The 23,997-nt window shown below is 45.7% G+C and overlaps 1 protein-coding gene across 5 annotated transcripts in view; it reads left to right on the top strand.

The window, feature by feature from the left end:
- The window catches only part of samd11 (sterile alpha motif domain containing 11), a 94,623-nt gene extending 71,134 nt beyond the window's left edge, over positions 1-23,489 (top strand). For 3 of the 5 annotated variants that reach the window (XM_034695261.1, XM_034695259.1, XM_034695260.1), the window contains 9 exons: positions 1,406-1,498; positions 5,790-5,954; positions 11,284-11,437; positions 16,625-16,740; positions 17,047-17,125; positions 17,974-18,752; positions 19,417-19,550; positions 21,429-21,539; positions 21,791-23,422. In XM_034695261.1, coding sequence (XP_034551152.1) covers positions 1,406-1,498; positions 5,790-5,954; positions 11,284-11,437; positions 16,625-16,740; positions 17,047-17,125; positions 17,974-18,752; positions 19,417-19,550; positions 21,429-21,539; positions 21,791-22,075 — 1,916 coding nt within the window. In that variant the 3' untranslated portion in view covers positions 22,076-23,422. Of the gene's footprint in view, positions 1-1,405; positions 1,499-5,789; positions 5,955-11,283; positions 11,438-16,624; positions 16,741-17,046; positions 17,126-17,973; positions 18,753-19,416; positions 19,551-21,428; positions 21,540-21,790 lie in introns of all 5 variants that reach the window. The other 2 variants (XM_034695257.1, XM_034695258.1) reach the window with 2 other exon arrangements.
- Positions 23,490-23,997: the final 508 nt, after the last annotated feature.

Genomic DNA, 23,997 nt, shown 5'->3' with positions numbered 1-23,997 from the left:
TGCTGGTTGCTAAGGTAACAGCCATATCAGGAGTGTACACATGGCAGAAATGTTGCTTGCTTGGGTACTGCTATGAAATTACGCTTTTTTTTTTTTTTTTTTACCTCTGTTCATTTCATCATTTCTCTGTTCTGTTTACACATGCTGTGCAAATGATGAAAAATTGCTTTGTTGAAAAGGAGAGGCAAAGAGGGAGAGAGAGGGAGAGAGAGAGATGAACCCTTCTCCTTCAGGGAGGGAAAAAACAACGCCCCCCATCCCTAAAAATACGCACAGAGAAGTGAGAGAGACAAAGCGAGAAAAAAGAGAAAGAAGGGAAGCAGTTGCTTCTGTGGCTTGGCTGTCTGAGTGGAGGAAGAAGACGAGTTAGAGAAAAAGCAGAGGTGCAAGAGATAGAAAAAGAGCGAGAGCGCAATGACAAACGGCCTTTTCCTTCCTGCCGGCTCTGCGTGCGATGTGCTCTGCATCCCCTCCCTCGCTGATTAGGCCCGTATTGATCTGAGGTGTGTTTGAGGGGGGAGGAGGTGAGGCGAATGGGCGGGAAGGAAGAGAGGGATGAGAGGGGAGGAGAGAAGGAGGAAGAGGCAGTAGGGGGTGCAGTAATTGTACACTAGATGCTCCTCTTTGGCGGCAGGGGGGGAGGAAGGGGGAGAATAGGGTTGAGGAGGAGGGGGGTGTTAATGGGAAGAGAGAGAGAGAGAACTTCTGATGCAAGGTGGTTTCAAATACACCTTGAGGAGAGGAGAAAGAAGCAGATGGAGAAAGAGATTTGAGGACCACAAGTGTGTTTGAGGGGAGGACAGGAACAAGAGAGAGGGAAGTGGATGCTATGGAGGCAAAAATAAAGACATGATATAGACGTAATGTAGGGTGAGAGGAATTTCTCAAGCGGCTGAGAGGCTCTCATGCACTTTGGTTTACTCAGAGGCTTTTGTTCCAACATCTGGAAAAGAGAGGAAAGAAGAGAAGAGAAGGAGGAAGAACAATGATAACACTTGAGGACACAGTTGGACAGAGACATTGGAGGATGCAGAAGGAAAGAGCCTTCCTTCCTACCCCAAATGGACAAACACACACACACACACACACACACACACACACACACACACACACACACACACACACAAACATAAATTAGCTGGGCAGATCTATCATTCACAGCGGTGCAGGCCCCTCTTATATCTGACAGAACAGGCACATCTCCAGATGCCACTAGCTTGCTTTACTTGCTCTGTTTCTCTCTTCTTCTCACCTTTTTTCTTTGGCCCTTTTTTTTTGCCTCTCTCTTTTAACTCTGTATTTCTTAAACAGCCACCATGTTGGCAGGTAAATGTGAGAGTCAATTTCAGGCTTTCATTTTGGCTTACTTCCTGACGGTGCTTTCCCTCTTCTTGTGTGTTTACAGATGACCTTCTAGGAAAGAGGAGAAGCTTCTCTCCCAACAGCAGCAGCGAGTGTCCCTCTGACAGCAAGAAGTCACGCAGTGTATCCCCCAAAGGTAAGACATTACAGTGTATTTGTGTGTTGATATGTTACAGATGTAGAAGGGAAACATTTTCAGAAAAGAAGTAGGTAGAATGATTTGGAAAGAAGATCGACATGCAGTGTTAAAGTGCAAAAGAAAAGATGAAAGCTGCAGAGAAAGAAAAGAGAGCAACATTTAGTCACTGGTTTAGCTGCTGCTTGTCAAGTCTGTTAGGGTATGTGTGAAAGTGAATACACAAACACAAACATGCAGCTACACAGTCTCACTTTTTCATATCGACACACTTCAATGTCTGTTAACTCATTCCTCTCTCTTGAAAACGTACTGTTGCCCACATCCAGAGGTCCTTAAAAGACATTAGAGGGTAAATAATCCTGACTGTGATCAGGGTGAACTAATCAGCCCATTTTAGACATTTTACACAGAATTCCGTCATTGCAGAAGTGACAAGGAACAAAAAATATACAAACAGCATCAGGGTTACAGACACAGCACTGTCTATCTCTTTGGCTCTGTTTCTTCTAAATATGCTCCTGGGTTGATGATTTCACCATTTCACCTCTATCTCTTTTTAAAAGAAGTATAACAGACTAAAAGGGGCATGAATAGACCAAAATGGGCTAACAAGATAACATTGTATATACAGTATATAGAACCTTATAGAGGTAATGGCTCCTGCAGGTAGACTCACCAAAGTTTACATTTATTTTCAGCTGATTCCTATTGCATACACTTTATTGATAGCTTTTCATCTGCTTTAGATAACACCATAACATAAATAATAGACCTTGAAAAGGCACACCTTGGCAAGACATTGCGCCTCCACCACGCTTCAATCCGGTCGCCATCCTCTATTATTCATATGTACTTCATGCGGCGTGAAACTGGGCGCCCGGCATGGAGCCGGAGCAGCTACCGGGCCTGTCCCTCTGGGCTCCTGAGAAAGACTTCCTGACTGATGCATTATACAGCAGGCAAAACCACAAAACCAAGGGCAGCTCACCACATCTCTAAAGACATCAGCACAACAAGCACACACATGCACAGACACACACTCCGGAAGCACAGGCTAGCCAAACAACATGGACAGCACACAAACAAAACAACACAAATAGTTCAGAGATATTGTAAGATAAAAGAGAAAGTCAAACTGTTTAATAATAAGAAGGGTGAGTGTGTTAATGCATTATAATGTCAGATTGATTATTGAGCTCAGCATGAGCCTGGTGTTGACCTTTGCCCTCTTGATGACCCTTGACCCTCAGTAGCCCGGCCTGGAGCCTCTTACTCTGCAGTCATCTTTTGCCATTAAGGCCTCACTTAGACACAACCTAGCTTCTGAAAGATGCATGAGCATTTGTGGATGTGGGTTTTCGTGTGTGTGTTTATCTGTGTGTGTCTTTTCCTGGATTAGGCTTTGCTTCCTTTTAAGGTAAATTGAGCTTGTGTGTTTTTATTTTGACTTTGTGTTCTCGTGTTGTGTGGTTGGGTCTTTGGCTTTAAAAACAAACAACCCCTGTACACATCTTGCATATATTTGTCCTTTACTGTATATTTGCCTAAGAGAGACGGATAGAGAAATTTGTTCGTGTGTATCTTTGTGCAGCCTGCTGCTCTGAGAAGTGCATTTAAGCCATTACTAAACACTACTGATCCTGTGTCTTAACCTTGAGCCCTGTCTGCACCAAAACCCTGTATCTGCTCCCTCATGCGTGTTTCTGTGTGCTACATCTTGTCTCTGATTTTGGAGGCAGGAGCTAACTCTTAATGACTAATAAAGGTGAAGAATTAGATTGAGAGAGGGAGACAGAAAGCATAGCGTTTGTATGGAGCTGGAGAGATTGGATGCTGCTGTGTAAACGATGCCTGTTTTTCTTCTGTTGCAAAGTCGGTACCCCCTGCTGTGTTTAGAGAGTGAGAAAACTTTAGACAGCCACAAACTAGTTGTGTGCACAGGCACACACACACACACACACACACACACACACACACACACACACACACACACACACACACACACACACACACACACACACACACAACACACACTTGAGGACCTTGGGTGGATTAGCTGGATCTTGGTGTCGGAGACAGAGATGCTTGCTTCCTCCCCCACCAGCACCAGCAGCACCACCTCCGCTCCTCAGCGCCACTCCTGCTCGCCTGCCCGGGGCCAGGCTCAGGTTTCAATGAGAAGGAGGGTGGTAAAAATAACCCCTGCTTTCTTCTGCCTCTCCCTCCTCCTCCTCATCCTCTGTCTCCCTCCTCGAACTCCCTAACCACCTTCCCATATCCCCCCCACCGGCCTTACCTTAGATCATGTTACTATTGACAGAGGGAGGGAGGGGGGAGGTCAGAGGGAGAGATTAAGTGTGGGGACTGACAGCTAGATAGATATCATACCTCACATCATCCTCAAAACACTTAACACTGCATAAACACAGCACAGCAGCAACACACACACACATATGTGCAAGTAAAGTCAACGTAACAATTAAATGTTGTCACCCTCTGTAGTTGGTTACATTTGTAATTTATATTTTTGCTGTAGGCTTGAAATGCTAGTAATATGTTGTGCTGGACAGTTTGACTGCAGATTCTGTGATCCCAAATTTGGCTTTGTTAAATAATGTGTGCTCAGTTTTGACTGCTTTCTGAGAGTTTCCTTACCTTCTGGCTGTTTGGTTAGTCATAAGTTAAATTTTTACTTTAAAAAGACTACAAGATGTGTCACTCCAGAACACCAAGCGCCTGCACATAGAGCTGTTCTTCATCAGCGAGTGGTGAAAGCATGTTTGAAAACCGTTTTGAGAGGCGTTCTTGAACTCAGTAGAGTCAGCAGCACCAACACAGCTCAATAGTCAGTTGTTGCTATGATTTTCCCAGTTCTGCATGGCTATTTGATTGGGAATTGGGATTGGGAATACACAAGTGCAAATGGGACTTGGACGTCACTGTTTTCAGAGGATCCGCGTATCGCTCGTTTCCATGAAGGGATTGAGTTTTCAATAAATGACACTCTGGAGCCTGTTTCAAAAAGTCTGTGTTTTCAGCATAGACTGTATAAAATATGTACGTAGTATCCGAGACGTCACCCATCTGTTTCTGCAGTGCTGTTTGAGGCAAATCATCGGCGGCAGCCATATTGCTGCTGTCGAGCCAGTGTGACGTAAAGAGGTGGAGTTTAAGCCTCCTAGCCAACAGCTGCAGCGTTCCCGCAGGCAGCTGTGCCTCTCATTGGAAGACACGTAATCTCAATATCTTCGAAATTGCGCGTTAGAAGAAAATTCACCCCCCTCACAATGTGAGCCGATCGAGAAATAAACTATCCAGACTACACTTGTCTTTTGTACCAGGCTGTAAGCATGTTTATTTCTGCTGCAAATATCGTCTTTTTCCCATGTATGTGTTTGTGACTTCCGGTACTTCCGGAGCAAGCCTCAAGCGGATCCTCAATGAACTGCAACTTTTAACACTTCCGCATTGGACTCATATTTTTAGACCGGAGGTTGCCGCTTGGTTTTCAGTCACCAAAAATGCCATTTCCATGTAAATAAACAGCCAAAATGCAACAATTGTTGACCATTTTCTATTTCTGTTTTGTGTAAACATGGCCCTACTGCTTTGCTCCCTGTGTGGACACAGTAAGACAATGATAGCTCAAAAATAACACCTGCTTCCAAAGCATCTGAAAATAATAAATAAACAAAAATCTGATAGAAAAATATCTAATCACTCCAAATTGTGATTTTTTGTTCCTTGTCACTTCTGCAGTGACGGAATTCTGTGTAAAATGTCAAATTGTGATACAAATAATCATATTAATTACTTTAAAATCCAATTCTTATTTAAAGTAAAGACAGTTTTTGTGAATTGGTTCCCAAGCAGCAGTGAGCTGTTCCCCTGTCCAAAAAAAAAGAAGTTGGACCCAAGTATTACGATTTAGCTCTTGGATTATTCCTTTTGGTTAAATTGGTAATGCACTTGTAGCAGCTGTGCTCTGTGGTAGTGATGTCCTTAAATTTAATTTTGGATATTGAATTAAAAAATTCAAAAACAGAGAGCTCATGCCGCTGTTTGAAGTGGCATATTTAATTTGCGGCAAGAATTTGCTTGAGTAAAGTTTCTCACAATCTGGGTGTCGACGTGGATGAGAATGTTCTGTCATTAAAGCTAATGCTGAAAAGTGAGTTCAGTCAGTAACATTGAGTCATCAGGTTAGTATTAACTGTTGTATTATAGTTATTCGCCTCTGTTAAGGTTGGTGCTGATGGTCTCTTTGTGCTTTCTGTCCCCTCTACAGAGAACTCTCAAAGCCCAGTGGTGGAGGCAGGCGGCAGCCACGGCCTCATGAGCCCTGAGGAGCACTACAGGCGCATGATGTCCGCGCTCAGTGAGCAAGGCTCCTATGAGGAGCAACAACAGCGGCTTTACCAGCTGGCAAGCAGTATGGGTCTCCCCGGCCACGGTCAGTCCACAGGCTCTGTATTTGGAAATATGTGTGTATTTGTGTGTGTGATAACGATCACGCTCACTATCATCGTACTGGCTTTCAAATGTGCAGTATTCCAAGTTTGCTCTGTAACTACATCAATAGCTGAGCACCGTTTTTAAATTCGGAAAAGGTGTTCCTTCACTGCCAGTAGGAAAGGACTCATCAAAGATCAAGAGGAACTTTTCTTCATTTTGAAGTTACTTTTAAGTAGCTTGGAGAAACTTGAAATTTACTCTGAACTTTTAAGAGTTTTCCTCGTGAAGCTTTTCACCAGCTTCTGTAAAAAAAAAAAAAATCACCTCTTCCATCACCTGTCACCATGTCAGTGAGATGCAGAGCTACTTTGTAACCCTGGAGTGTAGCACAGTGCTCAGGGTGCCATGTTAAGGTGTGCCACACTGCTGCTATTGTAAAACCTGGCCATGGAGACAGCTGACATTTCTATTTGCGGTGCTTGCCCACCCAGTGTCAAAGTGTCACTCAGGGTGATTTCTGACCACCACGGCTCTCCGTTGTTAACAACACCCACAAGCCGTCGCATGCATCAACGCCACGATTGATCCGTGAGCTCTCATTGGCTGCCTGCCAACCCTCTAAATCTCCAAACACCCTGGAAACCACCAGTGTGTCCCAGTTTTTCTCAATTTCTACAGACACACAAATCTCACTGCTTTTAGCCTAAGAGAATTGTAGTGTGATAAGCAAAAGAAAAACTCAGAGAAGTTACCTGGTTAATGTTATAGGCTGGCTCTTAATTCATTTCACTCTTTCTGCTGTTAAACATTCACCTTTTTCTCACATTTTAGTAACAAATGTAACATTCAGTCCTAAAAGTCTTTATGAGCTTTTTGCAGTGGCATAAATCCAATCGATGCCTCGGCCAGATTGTAGTTTTGAGCTCCTTTCATTTTATTTGATTAGTAATGATTTTTAATTGCTGGCTGCAAATCTGGGGGCAAAGCCTATAAATGCTTTAATTGCCTTTTCCCGTGTCTTAGAGGAGTTTGAAGCAAAAGGCAGTGCATTGTGGGGGTTTTATGGCCGAGGGAGCAGTCTGATCATTGGCTTCTTTTCCCAGAAGCCTTACTGGTATGAGGCACACACTCTGGTGCAATACAGGCATACTCCCTCTGTCTCTTCAGTTCCAAAATCCAAATAATTTGATCGCTCCACAGTATCCATTGTTCTGTACATCTACATTCTTGTTTTCATCCTTGTTTTGTGATTTTGTGTCACACCACAGACTGTCCACCAGCCAAGTCTTTGGTGGTGTAGGTGTTTTTTTCTTTACCTCCACACTAGACAACCTACTCCCTCTGTCTGCTAACCGCTGCAAGTTTAAGTAAAAACTTAATATTACTCTAAATTCACGAAACCAACACTCTTGGACCCTAGCAATCCAATAGGTGGGACAGGGGGATGGTTGATTTTGGTCTGTTGAGAGACTGAATGAATCACTTTAGCAAGAGCTCCTTGATATTGACCTGGTCTCAGATGGGGCCCCTGTGACCCCCTCCTCCTCCTCCCCCCTTGGGCTGCCCCAACCTTCCATCTTTCCAATACATCTCCATCTCAAGCACTGCTTTTATACCCCCCCTTCTCCTCCTCAACACCTCCTTTTCCTTACCCCCACCTCCAACATTCCCTTTAGCCTTGGTCCCCGCAGAGCATCCTTTCATGTGTTTGAAGTGTCGGGCACAGAAAATTAAAGTGTGTGCGTGAAAGAGGCAGGGGTGAGGAGGAACTCTCTGCCTGTGTGCGGATGTGTGTATGAATGTGTAGGTGCAAGGTGTTGTTTGAGAGGTTCTCTTTGGACCTGATGGGCAAAAGAAGAGTAGGGAGGCTGAGAGTTGGAGGGTGTGGGGGGGAGGTAGAAATGGCCAGGAGGGCTTTCCCTTCCTCTTCATATGATGAAAGCAGAGTGAGGGAGAGAGAAGAGAAAAAGAGAGGTGGGGGTAGTGATCCAGATGAAAGTGAAGGGAGGGGCTGATGGAAGGGTTGTGCTTCTGTTTTGTCTTCTTTAGTTAAGTTTGAATTGAAACAAGAAGCTGTACACAGCATCTCCCCCTCATTATCATTATCCTAAAGAGCCTGAAAACGTGGTCACATGATTGGTGAAAGCACAGACGGTCAAAGTCAGTTTGTGCAACAAACCCGTCACGCATTTCAGTTTGCTAAGTCTGTGATACTGCCTGAATACTGCTTCCTGAAAAGATACTTAATTTTCTGAAGCTTTAGAGGATGGATGTCGTCTTTTGTGTACCTGCCAATCCACCAAATCCATCACGAGGCCGGCCAAGCTGTATCAGAGAAGCACTCCTTTGCATTCTCGCGCTGAGAAAACCCAGCTTAACAGAGGGGATTTGGGCCCAACTCCAGGAATGACGGCGGTGAGAAAAATGGGGCGGTACAATAGAGGGATAAGCAGGATGGGTCCAAGCAGTAAACTGGGACCTCCCAAAATAACTCAAACGAAGAGACACTTGTGTGTGTGTGTGTGTGTGTGTGTGTGTGTGTGTGCGTGCGTGTGTGTGTGTGTGTGTGTGTGTGTGTGTGTGTGTGTGTGTGTGTGTGTGTGTGTGTTTTCATGTCTTCAATTAGGCATCTAATTTGCAGTTTGAGGGACTCTCCCCTTGTGTTGGAGCAGCTGCAACACGAAGAGTTTTTGGAGGGAGAAATCCTGCATCTGAGTACCTACTCTGAAAACACACACATACGCTGAAGGGCAGGGCCCCAGGTGACCCTGCTCTTCTCTGTTCACATGAAAGAGAATAAGAGATAGAGTATGGAGACTGGGGGTCGGGGCTCAGTGTTAGACAGAACCTTTACCAAAATGTACTCCAAAAAAGATAGGAATATGGGTGAAAATATTTATCAAAAGTAAATAAAATACATCTCCTCTACTTTATACAACTAGTTTGAAGAAAAACGCAACTCATCATACATGTCTAGGTGTGGGCCTTAGCTCCCATCAGACTTAAGACTCACCTCAGGGGTACCTTTAATTGGAGTGTCATCATTTTTGGAAATAAATCTTTATCTTAAATAAACGATCTCCCCCCTTTTTTCTGATCTAGTATTTTCTACCACCCTCTTAAACATGTATAGCTTAATGAATTTTATGGTCAGGAGGGTTTAGCTTGTAGACTTGACCAGTGACTTCAGTATTTTCTGGCTATGGCTGTCGTCGGTCCATAAAGTAAGCAAAATTTTGCCCAGCATGAGGAAAAAGTTTGGTAGAGTCTTGTGGCTTTGGAAAGTCTAGAAACAAACTCTCTGTTAAGCTGAGGAAATCGCTTGTGTCTGTGCAAGTCTTGCTGAGAGGATGTCAGATTGCATTATGGGGAGTGTAGTTTATGGTGGTTTTGTTGGGAGAAGTTCATTAAGGTTCAGCCAAATGTTTGGGTCCTCTCCTGGTTTGATGTGTTAACTATAGAAGAGTCAGGTCATCAGGGACTCTGCTGCAGTGAATTTAAACATTCTGTTGAACATTTGCCAGGAGGTCCCAAAACTTTATGACAGTGTAATACTAAATCATTGGAGTTTAACTTTACCTGGCTCAGTGTTAAGAAATAATTGGGGAGGAGGGATTGTGACCCCATGAAACTCATAGAGGTTAACTCTTCCACCTTGTCCCCTCTGCAACATGTATATGAGTGCCCTGTGTGTGTGTTTGTGTGTGTGTGCTCTAGGGCTCCAGCTCCCCCTGATCCCTCCCTTATCTCCAACAACCCCCTCTCCACACCCCCACCCATCCATCCACACATACACACACATGCACACACATACACACCCTTGTCTGCCGCCAGCCGAGTCCCCTGCGGCCTGGCGCAGCAAACAGATCGATACACCGGAGCTAGGCCGCATTAATATCTGTCGCTTCACCCCCCACCCCCAGCCCGGCGCCTGCTCAACTGCTTTAGCACACATACACACACACACACACACACACACACACACACACACACACACACACACACACACACACACACACACACACACACACACTATGCAGAAACACACAGTGAGGCGCGCACATACAAGCACCTAAATCACACAGACACACAAACACACGTCACACCCGTACCGGCGGCGGAAATGGCCCCTAGCTCCCGCGGGATCTGTCTAATTAAAAAAGCGGGGGAAGGAGGGGGGGAGCGTAGAGAGGGTAGATAGATCGAGGCAGAGAGAGAGAGAGGGAGGAAAGAAAGAGAGAGAGAAAGAGAGAGAGAGAGCAGGATGGATTTTTCTCTCATTAGAAGCTATGTCTCCTGGTGTGGCCTGGCCTGGCTGATAATGATGAGGCCTCTTCTCCTTCGAGGGCGAGCGAGATCCAGGGTTGCTGGGCGAGGGAGAGAGGGAGGGGATGAGAGGGGAGGAAGTGGAATGAAGAGAGCAGTAGAGGGCAGGAGGTGGAGAGAGGGCAAGTAAGAGATAGAGGGAGAAGGTGGTTGTGAAGGTGGAGATGGGGGAAAAACATTCTGCGCCTCATGTGTGAAGTTGTTTTATAAACACAGGACATTGTTTTAGAAAATCACATTGAGTCTCTTTTGAGGCGTTTCTTGCCTTTTCATTCTCCAGCTTCTACATCCCTCAGATCTGGTCAGCTTAGATTTACAGCATGAAAGATGGATTTTGCACCGCTGCCAAAATGTCTGCTTTGTTTACCCTTGTTTAGTGTGTGTGTCTGTTAATGCGCATCAGTATATAACATGGGGATTACAAAATGCGTGACAATCATTTCCAGTATTAATGTGAATGAATGTGGCAAGTGGAATATTTAGTTATCTGCATACTTTGCAGTCGTATTCATCACTGCAGGACAATAAATAACTTTGTAAATTCACTTCTGCTGTTTTGAAAACTTGAAATTTTCATGCTCACAGCTAATAACACACTTAACTTCAGCGAGCAACTGTAAGCTGGAGAAATGTGAAGTCAGTGGTACTCTTATTTTAATGAAATATTATATAAAAAGCTGCATTTCCGTGAATGCCTTTCTGAGGAGTTTTAAGCTGGTTATAAAACAGTCAGAAAGTCATACAGATACTTCCACATGAGCTACCAAAGCAAACAAGACCATCAGCCAGAAGACTAATTCCTCCCGTATAGTTGTTTTTTAAATTAGTTTTATCACTCACACCAGTCTGGTGTTAGACGAAGCAACTTAGAGGATACAGACTGGAAGGGCCTTTGTTGACAGTTTTTTCCTTCAACAATTAATCCGTCACCATATTTTTCATGTCAACCCACTCTTCTCATCTTTCTTGCATTCTCTGTTTTCCCCTTCCCTCTTATCCAGACATGCTGCGCGCTCGACAGGAAGCGTTGGCTGCAGCAGTGAGGAATCCAGCCGCCCTAGAAGCTCACCTGCCCTCTGCGGGCAGCTCCTCTTCGTCCAGCCAGAGACGCAAGCAAGGTCTGCCGCAACACCGGGACGCTCATTACCCCGACAGGTAAGAAGCAGGAGCTGACGCACACACAGTTTCTTGCAATCCAGATCTCTACATCAGCCAACCATGGCTCAGGGTTGCAACTGAGACCCCTCCCTGAAGTAATACTAATATTATTCATCATTAACGAAGCCCAACAACCACATCCTTTACACCAAACACACGCACACACCCACACTTAACTGTAATTTAAATGTAAGAATCACAGAGGAACAGTGCTGTTTCTCAGAAAAAGCCTGTCAGTGGGTGAAAGAGTAGAAGGAGTTAATCACCTGCCAACTTGCATCACAACACCACTGCATTTTCTTTCCATACTTCTACCAATTCTTGGCTTCCCTCACAAGATCTGATCTCATATTTGGCTTCCTCAGTGTGCCGCAGTGCACGTTTGTACATGTGGATGCATGTGCATTTCCACATTCATGGCTGAACTGACGATCCAATAACCTCTTGGCTACAACTGTGGAGCTGCACGCCTGCATCTCCGGCTTCTCCTCCCTCCTCTCCCCCCCCAGCGCTGGCCCCTGCGCCTCCCAAACAAAGCCGGGGGCAGCGGGAGTGGGCGGGTAATTGCTTGTCGATTATTTATGTGGCGCGGAGAGAGGCGGGGGATCGATAATGGGCCGGCGGTGCGGCAGCAGGGGGGAGGATGTGTGTGAGTGTGTGTTGTGTGTGTGTGTGTGTGTGTGTGTGTGTGTGTGTGTGTGTGTGTGAGACAGAGAAGGGGGTGGTGGGGATATAAGCAGGAAGCTGAGCGGCCAGGCGCTGTGTGGTGCAGCTCTGGGAGGCTGTGGGGGTGTATTTATGGTGTGTGTGTGTGTGTGTGTGTGTGTGTGTGTGTGTGTGTTGAGGGGAGGGGATGATTGTACGTGTATGTGTTTGTTTGTTCCATTTTTCAAGCTGGCGGTCTGCGTGTGTGCTCATTTATGCGGATTGAATTTGGGTTTGTTTGTTTGAATATGCCTGCTAATTTGTGTGTGTTTGTGTCTGTGTGCGTGCGTGCATACATGCGTGTGTCTGTGTGCGTGCATGCTTGTGAGAGGCCAGTAGTGCAGCATGAATGTAGTCAGTGAGCTGCGGCTGTTCTCCGACAGCACACAGAGTAATTAGCCACACAGGACCAGGGAGAGTTAACTAGGCCTCACCCTCCCTTCCTCCATCAATCTATCCCTCCCTCCATCCGACTCTGCCTCCCCCTGACTCCTCTTTAACCCTTTAACTCTATTTTTCTTTTGAGATAATAAAAAAGATAAATTAATAAGGAAATATGTCAAAGAGCCCTTACCATCATTGGAGCCAGATACTAATCAAGAAAATGCTAAAGGAAAAGGAATAAAAACCAAAAATGACAAAGCATTTAAAATCTTTACGGTAGGGGTAAAGTATATTTTTTAGACATAATTAAATTGCTTCCAAATTTGTGGCATCGGTTTATTGGACAATCCTTGTATTTATACATTTCTGCGCCTCGAACCAAGGTCTGTAAAGAAACACAGATCCTAGTTTGATGTTAATAAACTTACTTGACTGCACAGAGATACTGTATATCCAGCACATTTGGGATGAAGTAACTTGCAAACATTATGCCAGGTTTCAGGTTATTTCTCCAAAGTCTGAGTGGGAACAAACTTTGCTGCTGGGGTGGGGGCTTCCAACAAGATTGTAGGGAGTTAAAGTAATTCATTGTATGTAGTAATATGTTTGTGTGATGTCCATGTACATATGGGTTTGGACTGGGTTTGGACTGTACATGTGTGTCGGAAGGCCAGGCTGTACTAACCAACCATTAAGTGAATGGAAGCAGACAAAAAAAATGAGAAAGGGAGAAAATTAGGAGAGCTGAGAGCAGAGTGAGTGTAAAGTGAAGAGAAAATTAAAATTGGTATAATTTGTGAGAAGGAGCAAAAAAACACACAGGCTGAGAACGTGCATAAGTGACGGAAGCCCTCCCACTCTCTCCCTCTCTAACTCTCTCTGTGGCTCACCTTTCCATCGACCCTTCATCATTGATTATCTGGGGCCCATTAGGGCCCATTGTTAAAAACAAATCATTAGGGCCGCTCGATGGGCTTAGAGCCTGGCGCTCCATTTGTCTGGCCTTAAATGGCACTAAGCTCACCAAGCATCTGCAAGGCAAATAGGGGGGTACGGAGAAAAAGCAAAAGGAGAGAGAGAGAGGAAAAGGAAAACATGGGAGCTTTAAATGGGTATGAGAGAGGGAAGAAAATAGAAGAGATGGAGAGAGGACGAAGTGACTGAGAGGGAGAGAGATGAACCAAAATAGGGAGTGAGGAGATCGAGAGAGTGTGAGATAAGGAAAGGGAGGAAGGGAGCGAGTGAGAGAGAGAGTAAGCGTGGAGGGAGCCTCATCCATTTTAATGAGCTTCCTGTGTAAATGTGTTCCTGCGGAGAAGGAGCCGAGGGCGGCCGCGCGGCGCTCCTAATCCCCCCACGCTCCCGTCATTAAGGGCAGCCCTGTCACACACAACACACACAACACACACACACACACACACACACACACACACACACACAGGCGCACATGCAAACACACACACACTGCCTAGGCTGCAGCGGGACGGGACCGCTGTCGCCACTCTGACAGGTCGTCACACACCAGTGAATTCCCCAGGAGCCCCTGGCCTCACTGTAGGCGGAGAGAGAGAGAGAGAGAGAGAGAGAGAGAGAGAGAGAGAGAGAGAGAGAGAGAGAGAGAGAGAGAGAAACACAGAAAGAGGGACCAACAGCAAGAGAGAGAAACAGAAACACAGAAAGACGGAGGGAGAGAGCAGTGATATAGTTTTCTGTGATTATGAGCCCATCTTCCATTTGTGAATCTGCCTATTTTGAGTCTCATGCAAAAACAAGGTGAATGTTTTTGCCTCGTCTTTTTATAGCATGTTAGTGGTTTGCCAACAAAATGCACAGATAGGGCAGAAAAGAAAACCACACTCACTCACACTCACTCACTCACACAGATACACTCACAGGCATGTGCACACAGACACAGCCCAGGAGCAAAACGACTAATGTCTGCCACTCCTCCCTTAAAATTGCCTCCTATAAAAAAGGAAGAGAGGGAGAGATGGAGGAAGGGAGTGGAGGGGAGTGTCAGACACACTCTTTCTCTCCTTCCCTGTCTCTCTCTCTCTCCCTCTCTCTCTCTCTCTCCCCCCGTGATTAGGCCTAATTATGGTGGTGCAGACGCCTGGCAGCCCCAGTCATGCAGCTTTAATTGACCGTTATTCATCTGCGGGCTAACGGTAGGCAAGGGTAGGCGGTGCAATGAGAAGGCAGAAAGAGAGAGAGAATATCAGAAGGGGAGTAGGGGGGTGATGAGCTTTTGGCATGCGGGAGCCGTGGCGGGGGCGGATGGGAGTTTTGCGGGCGCCTTAGCGTAGCCTAGTGGAACTGCGCGTCGCAAGGCTAATTGCTAGCCCCAAGGGATTAGGCCAGGTGATTACACACTGGGCGGTGTAATTACATAAGCAGCGGCTAGCAGGGCCTGGGCTCGCGGCTCCGGGGTCACGCGCCGCAGCCCTCACCCAAGATTAATTGGAGCTGCCACTGGAGTGCGAGGCACCGCCGGAGAGAGCGGTTATACGATTAGCATTAACATTTCAGCGGCGGAGGCGATCGATGAATGGTTTCACCCCCCTCTCCAACCACCACCCTCCTCACAGAGCTGGCTCCAACCCCCCCATCTCGTCTCGTGCTCCTGTATGAGTGCTCTCCCTCCTCTCTTTGCAGTTCCTCCTGCTTTTCCCTCAACATTTAGTGAGGCAGGAGACTTGCAGGCGCTAGCTAATTTGAACACGTTTGCAAAACAATATTTGCGGTTGCATGCATCACAGTGTTGGTTTTGATTTTGTTGTTTTCTTCATCCTGTTTCCCATGTATGCTTTAGTGTGGCGGCAGTCACACACAGCTGAGCACTGATTGGTGTGATTGCAGGAGCTCAGGAGAGGGAAGAGAAGAGGTGCGGGTATAGGAAGCTGAAGAGTGAGCTCAGGAAAAGGCCAAGGAACAGCTGTGTTTTTGAGACACCCAGAAACATCCAGTCCTCACTCTGACACTTTCAAGGGGTCAAAGTGCAGGTGCCTCTCGCCTCTCACAGCTATTTAAATTCTCCTTTTAAAAGTGTCCATGTACCCATGAAGATAAACACAAAACTCAGAGAAAATAGAGGGAAAGATTGAGAGACAAGTTTAGACTCATAAAGGAATTAGGAGTGAATATGAGAGAAATACAAAAGGGGGAAACAAGGATGGGATAGAGAGACAGGATGAGACTGAGTGATGAAGAGGAGAGAGAAAAAAAGGTGAAATAGATGTGAAGAAAATGAAAGGAGTGAACAAGACACTATCAGAGGTCAAAGAAAAGAAGGACAGGAGCAGTGGAAAAAATGGATAAGACACAACCTGAGACTAAGAGAGAGGGGGGGGAAGGTGAGAGGCGCCTTTCCCCCTCAAGGAGGACAAAAGACGAAGCCAATAATGGAGAGGCCTTTTCAGAGGCAGAGGTTGCAGGACGCTCCATCTTTTCACTGCTTTCAATGCAGCCTGGAGAGGGTGAGGGAGAGAGGGAGGGAAACAGGGAGAGGGGCATAAAAAAAGGGAGAGAAGAGAGGAGGGATGAGTGTTAATTAGAAGGTCCTTCAGCCCGTGGCCCCGGTCAAGACGCAGGGGCCGCCCCAGCTGTCGGAGCATGACACACTGGCATTGTGCATTCAGTCCTCATTATGTGCGTGGACTTCAATTTGTGTGTGTGTGTGGCAGCAGGGGAAGGAAAGGCTGCAGTCCAGGGTACAGCAATGGCCAGCGGCGCTTGCTGCGGCGTGACAAGACTGATGAGGCACTGGGGCGACACAGGGGCCTCTGGAGCTCCACCGATAAAAATACACGGCATCATTGGTGTGGCAGTAGACACACATACACACACACACACACACACACACACACACACACACACACACACACACACACACACACACACACACACACACACAGGAGGACTTAAGATGTCTTTAGAGCCAAGGAAGAAACAAAAAACATTAAAACTCCGTATTGACAACAGGGAATCATTGATTACGCATCATGTAAACATATAATGCTTTTTTATTTTCATATTAAATTTTAGGGAATTTAGTAAAATGTATCCTCATGCTGTCTTTTTTGTTTGTTTCTTCAGAGATCTGTCCCATCCTCCACCCCTACTGTCACCTCCAACTGCTCCTCACATTGCCTTAGGACCCCACCTGCGGCCTCCTTTCCTGGGTATGCCCTCAGCTCTCTGCCAGGCGCCTGGTGAGTCATCCATGATGCAGAGGCGAAATAGAAAATATGAATGAACACTAATGCATATATAACTAAAAAAGAATCACTGTGATCTGTTACGATGGAAACTTAAAATAAGAAACAGGAATCCAAAGGTTTGACTTGTATATTTATTTAAGGGTATTACTTTTAAAAGAATATTTTGCAGTGATCAGAAAAGACTTGCACCCTTTGGATAATTAAGATTGAAACATGTTTAAATTTTCTCAACTGTTCAAAACATTTATTATACCCATGCCATCTTTGAATTTAGTTTGTTTTTTCTTTCTATCACAGGTTATGGTTTCCTCCAACCAGCTCAGGCTGAGATGATTGCCCGCCAGCAGGAGATGTTGAGAAAGCAGAATCTAGCCAGGTGTGTGTGTTGTACTTTTACAGTTGTTGTATAGGAATGATTGCAGTCTTTAAAATGACAGTTACTGGAAGATATATGTCTCGAGTGGCAATAAGATTGGACATTGAAGAAACCAAGCATGCAGTCAGAGACTTGAGGCCCTTTCACACATGCACCACACTCCTTAAATGTCAAAATAATCCCTGGATGAATGTGTGAATGCAAAATCCACTGACTGGGACTTTAGACAGATATCACCTGCCAGTGTCCCCGTACAGAGTATCTAAATAGAAGGTGATTCTGTCACATTCCTTATGTCAGGACACTCCTGAACCAGAGTAAACATCAAGGTTCTAGTCTGGAGGAAGAGTGTTGAGGCACTAAATACAAGGTGTTAGAAGTCCATGTCTTTTTGAATTTAATTATGTACAAAAATGAACCTTTTTCATGATATTCTAATCTGCACCTGTTCAAATTCTGTTTTATGTTAGAGTGAGCGGATGTGTGAATGCAGCAGTAAATATTTCAGTCTATTTATATTAGGTTGTTGATGACATTAATTCATGTTTCTACTTGCCACATGTTTTTATTTTTCTGCTCCTGAACTGTGAATCTAATATTTATTGATTTCAAAGCAAGAAGTTTGCCAGGTGTTTCTTACCATAAAATATTTGTGATAGCTGACATGCCTCATGCAATCTCTTGCTGTGTGTTACATGTGTGAAAGGGCAAGTCTGGACAATAACTGTATGTTGTGGGGAGGTTATTTGTGAAAATAGCGTTACTTTAATCCACACCCATGCAAGAAATACTGTTAATGTGAAACATTTGGCCTGTTCATTAAAGTCCCTGTGTGTCCTTCTGTTCAGACTTGAGATGTCCGCAGAGCTTCTCAGACAGAAGGAGTTGGAAAGTCTCCACCAGCGACAGCAGCAGCACCGTCTTCTGAGCTCGGACCATCTAGGAGCTCTACCTCCTAGCCTGCCTCCCGACCATCCAGCCCTGCGAAGCCTCCACGACATCCCAGAGGGTCATCCACTCCGAGAAGAACTGGTCCGCCGCTCAAATGCAATGCTGGTGCTTCGCCATGGGGCTGCCACACCTCTCCTAACGCTCAACCACCACCAGCAGCAACAGCAACCAGGAGCGTCCTCTGCACCCAAAGACACACAGGCACAGAGCTCCAGAGCTGGGCAAGATGCTGAGCCAAGGAAGGCTCCTTACAGAGGCTCTAAAACACAGCACCGTGCAGGGGACCATACTGAAAGAAGAGAGGACAGAGGAGACAGAGAGGTGCAGGATGAGGAGATGAAGGACTCTGACAGTGACTCAGAGATATGTGAGGAGAGGCAGGAGAGAGTCAGTGCCACATCCAGCAGTAAACCCAGAGACAGAGAGGGGGGTAAGGAGACTGGCAGCAAGGGAGTGTGTGACGGTGCCAACGAGGGTGGAGAGGGCTCAGGAAGGCTTAGTGCCCCCTGTAGCTCAGCAGGTACAGAGTCACCGAATCACCATCTCTTCACTGCTGGACTGGGCAAAACTGATGTGAAGTACCACCTGCCGCCTGGGTTTATGCCACCGCTGCCTGCTCTGCACGCCCAGTCGCTGCCCTTTGGATTCCCTTACACCAACCCCTACTTCCACACTGGTGAGACACAGACACATACTCGCTCATTCACTCACACACACGCGCATGCACACACATGGCTATAAGCCGACATGTGAAACCCATTAGCGTCACCCTCTGTGTGCGTGTCTCCAGTGTGGAGACCTCTCCCTGTTAGGGGCCCTGCCTCTGACCCCAGCATGACTCTCACACTCACCACAAAGCAGCACTGCCACGTGGGCAGAAGAAAGGAGAAGGGAGTTGTTTGTTCACATATACACAAAACACACCCATACATGTAATACCACAGCTCATTCACTTCACGTATACTTTGAGCAGAAAAAGGAAAACTGCCATTCAGTAAGGTTATCATTTATACAAGGGATTCCCACCATAAGCAGCTTCAAGACAGAAGATAAAATCTTATCAGAGCTACAACTATTTGATTCGTCCATAAGTTATAAACGCAAGTTATCCCTACTTCAACTTCAATAACCAATGGTATATTTTTTGTGTGCAAAGGAATTAAACCATTTTCTCTATTGAACATATTTGGACATTTTTCTAAATGTGTTTTTTTTTAAACATGTTCCAGGATATGCAACACTGTACAACATGAAAGAACAGCATGCTCCTGAGTCGAAGTAGGAACTTTTACACAGTATTTATATTGACACATCATTTTCACCCACTGCTGCCCTCTCAGGCTCTATGGGAGGTCTTTTCATGGATGGGGAGGACTCAGCCACAGCAAACCCTGTGGAGGACATCAGCAAGTGGAGTGTGGAGGACGTGTGTGGCTTCATAAGCAGCCTGGCCGGATGTGCTGAATACACACAGGTGAGGGTATGGGGGGTGTAAACAGAGAGAGAAGGGGATGAGGCCAGGGGCAGGCTGACTATTGACCGTTGAAGAGGAATAGTGACATAGATATAGTACATACTGAATAACTACTGTTGTATTTTTAAGTGAATTATGAACGTGTGTGGATGCATGAATGTTCATGTTCTCAAGTGCTGCTATATTTGTGGTTTTGGTGTGAATGGCATTTGTATTAGCAGTGCATGTAGGTGTACACCTGGACCCCAAATGGATAACATGTGTACCAATATATTCATTTAAAAAAACACAACAAAGCAAAAATATATCTTCAAAGAAAAAGATGTACTTTTAACGCTTTCATGACGATACTTATATTTAGAGTTGATTGTTTGTGTAATCACTGCAGCTGCGGTTTGAAATGTTCTTCCCAACGTGGCTCCAATGTAAGAGATCATGAGGGAGACACAAAATCCAATTCTAGTTCCATGCAAAATGGATTAGTAAAGTTCAGCTGAAGCTAATATGAGGCTTTAACTGTCTCAGCCAAATCAAGTGAACATATTCTTAAATACTCCGTTCTTAGTCGCAATTCCCCTCCTATTAGCTTCAGATGAACTTCAGAAAATTGTTTTTCCGAGGAGACAGACTGTGGAGTTGGTACTTCTTGTCTCCTATACTGGAGTCAGGCTGAGAACGGCCAGTCTGAACAGAACCAATAAAACAAACGCGTGCACACATGGTATTAGCAAACTGTTCAGTCCCTCCAGGATTTCGCTGTTTTTTTTGTGATCGTTGCGGCCCAAAAAGCCTGATTTTGAGACAGCTTTTTGGAAAAATTGCGGTGAAAGTTGCAATTTCTTTTTCTTTGCTTTTTTCCCCCCAAGTCATCCATACCTGCAGTGACAGGTGCACTGGACAGACAGTCAGTTCACGGCACTCTGAAATGCATCTGCATCTTTATTTATTTATTTATTTATTGGCCTTTTTGCCTTTATTTTATAGGACAGCTGAAGAGAGAGATAGGAAATGTGGGGAGTAGAGAGGGGGGGGAAGACATGCAGGAAATGGTCGACCCGCTGGGAATCGAGCCGGCGACCCCTGCTACGAGGACTGTAGCCTCTGTATGTGGGGCACTTAGAACACTAGGCCACCAGCACCCTGCATCTGCATCTTTCAACAAGGAGTTGATCAAAACTTACTAAATGTGTCTGATGTTTCACCAAACTAGAATAAATCAAGCTGTAGACGCAGAGCTTTTTACAGTAATGGCGGCAACAACGTCAAACCTCAAATATTAAACAGACATCCCCCGGTTGTGTCTTTGGCACTAACGCACACGGGGGGTAAAAATCCTCAATGAAGATGAGACAGATGCATGGAGGCGGGGAGAGCTGGTTCATAAAGCACACCTGCTGCAAGTAGGTGACCAAGCGAACACTGCGCTCTTCAAATAATAACTCTAGCATCTGTAAATAACAACGTTGTCATCGTCACTTGTCCACCCTGCTGCCCTCGCTTTTCACCCGTTCTCCGTGCCTGCATTACTGTTGAAGAGTGCCGATCAAGTGACGACTTACATTTATGTTCCAAGGAAGTGAAATTGATGAGAAAACCGATGACGTACAGGGGCTTTTAAGGGGAGATTAAGGTAATTGGTCAAATTTGCGGCAAAGTTGCGGTGATTGTATAAAATTGCAAGGCCGCTGATGATAGCCATTGATAGTTGCGATTGCGAAATCACAACTTCCTGGAGGGACTGACTATTGCCTTTCTAAATGGGTATGCACCATTTGGAATACAGCCATTGTATTGTAGGTTGTGTGAATGAATGTGTAGGTGCGTTGAGTGTGTCTCTATATGTTGGGGCTGTGGCTGAAGCGGCTGTGTCTCTGCCAGGTGTTTCGGGAGCAGGCCATCGATGGAGAGACATTACCGCTGCTCACTGAGGAGCACCTGCTCAACACCATGGGACTAAAGCTGGGGCCTGCGCTCAAGATCCGCTCACAGGTACACACCCCACAGACCTGCTTGTGTGTTTGTGTGTGATCGAATGGACTTGTGTGTTGGGATGTGTGGTTTTTTGTTAATAGGACCAAGACAAACTGTTAGTGTAGCTAGATGATTCCATTAAACTAGCCAGCCCCTCAGACTGCAGCCTCTCTTCTTCTCTCTGTTTTAAACAGAACTCAGCATTAATCCATTATTCAGTCCTCAGCAGGCTGTACTGACGGTCATGTGATCTCTTCTTGTCTCCTCAGGTGGCGCGGCGTGTTGGCAGGCTTTTCTACATGACTGGATTCCCGCTGGCATTCCCGTTTCCGCCTTCTGCCGCGCTACGCCCCCCAGAAAGGGATCGGGACCCCCTGTCTACGCCTTCTGACACACCTATGCCCCTCTCTATGTCCCTATCCCACAGACCCATCTCAACCAGCAGCAGCTCCTCACCATACAGTGGACCCACCCCGGGGTGCTCCTCCCCCAAGCAAGAAAACGGTAATGGCCCCGCAGTGGTGGGAAGATATGAGGCTAAAACGCCTTCATAGGAGAGGGCTGGCAGGAGCGAGGAAGACAGACCTGCCTCAAACCAACCAAAGAGTCAGAAAGACTGACTCCCAGGGCCCACCTCCAGACTCTGCCCCACTTTGGTACCTTTACACTGAATTAATGGGACAATATTGTACTGGTAAAGGACAACTTAAAGATAGACTGTATCAAACACCAATCAGAGTCTGAGTTCCTCTGCAGTGGCTGTAGCTGTGCAGAAACCAAACAAACTGGGTTGGAACGGAGACACGTGGGGAACAGAGGAAGAGGAAAAAGAGACAGCTGGTCACAGACAGCCTGCCAAAAAAAGGAGCGAAGCCCTGCCACAAATGCGACATTCTTGCAAGTCAGACAGTGAGACGCTAGCGGAAACTCTTCCTTCCTTCCTGGGCTGGAGGAAGCTCTGCTCACTCACTCTCTTTCTCTTGTCTCCGACTGCTCTCACCACAAGCCCTTCAGAACCCAGGAATTAAAAAGAAACACCCCCCAATCCCCCCTTTTCTCCCTCCCTCCCTGGCTTACTAGGGGCAAACAGCATTGTGGAGCTTTCCTTTTAGAGGCTGGAGTTGAAGCATAAGCTGAGCACCAGATCTGACCAGCCCTCTCTTATCACTGCAACTATGCATTCCACTGTCCTGATACCAAAGATGACCGGATGTGTGGAACTGAACCCGGGTTTCACTATGTCTGCTTCTTTTTGCATTAATGGTCTCAGATAAAGACTGGTTCTACAGGGAAATGCTGGGCTAGTGCCTCACATGATAAACTGTGTTTGAGGTGACACATGCAGCGTGTCATTCACTGACGATAAAAGTGTTGACGAAATGAAACAGCCTCAATGGTGGCTATGGTGTGTACGGCTTTCGTCATTGTACGCTTGTGAACTACTGTGGGAGGTAGGAAACCATGCAAATTGTACAGAATCATGCATAAGATGAAAATATTCTGAAGGTTACATACGTGGTACTTCAACTTTTTGTTTATTGTAGTTGCACGAATAAGGTTTTCTTTACTGAAAATGTGACTTGCTGAACTTTGGTGGTACTTCTGTTTATACATTTTGGTTTTGCAATTTTTTAAACTGTAAAATGAACACGCTCCAATCTTGAATGCTACTTCAGCATATAAATATGAGGAAAAAATATTTATAGGACTTTTGATGTAGTAGATAAAGCAGATTATGATATGTATTATAACTAGCCCTTAAATGGATCCAAAGATACTTTACTTTGTTTTTTCTCTTGGTTGCAGGGAAAAGAAAGGCACAAAGCTCTTAATGCAAATGTTTTGATTTTTTTTTTTTAAACACGCAAGCAATTAATTAAAATGGTCTCTAGATTTCCCTTCAAAGGTTTTGTCTTCATCCTATTTTTCTATTCACCAAAGTGGTGAAATAAATCCTGATGAAATTCCTCTGCTCTCTTTCCGGTCTTGTTTGTGTGCCTGCATAAGACCGCATTAATACTCCTTTCCTTCCTCAAGGGTTTGTGGTTCTTCTGTAAAAATGCACAGGGAGTATGCAGTCTCCTGATGTGTGTGTGTATGTGTGTATATAGAGGGGAGGTGACCCATGGGGGGCAGAGTTCAGGTCAACACCAGCTGTCAGAGTGTGAGGTTCAGCCGCAGGCCAAGGCCTCTCTTGCCGGTGGGGATAAACCTGACCCTCATCCACCCACCCACCCACACACACACAGAACCAAGAACGGCCCCCACTCATTCTTACCTTCCTCCTTCAAAGAGCTTGCTGCACACACTCTACCGGGACTTCCCCTCGCTTTAGGCTGGGCCTCTGCACCAGAAGGTTCTGTGTACACTGAAAACGACTGCAGTAGAAATGTGACGACTCGAAAGTGATTCTCAAATCAAATCTCCATTACTGTCCTGTGTTGTTCACCAGTGATTGCATGCAGTAGTCTGTCAC

The sequence above is a fragment of the Notolabrus celidotus genome, chromosome 11, assembly GCF_009762535.1.
Source record: "Notolabrus celidotus isolate fNotCel1 chromosome 11, fNotCel1.pri, whole genome shotgun sequence".
Classification (NCBI taxonomy): Eukaryota; Metazoa; Chordata; class Actinopteri; order Labriformes; family Labridae; genus Notolabrus; species Notolabrus celidotus.
This window is presented reverse-complemented; position numbering and strand designations above follow the sequence as displayed.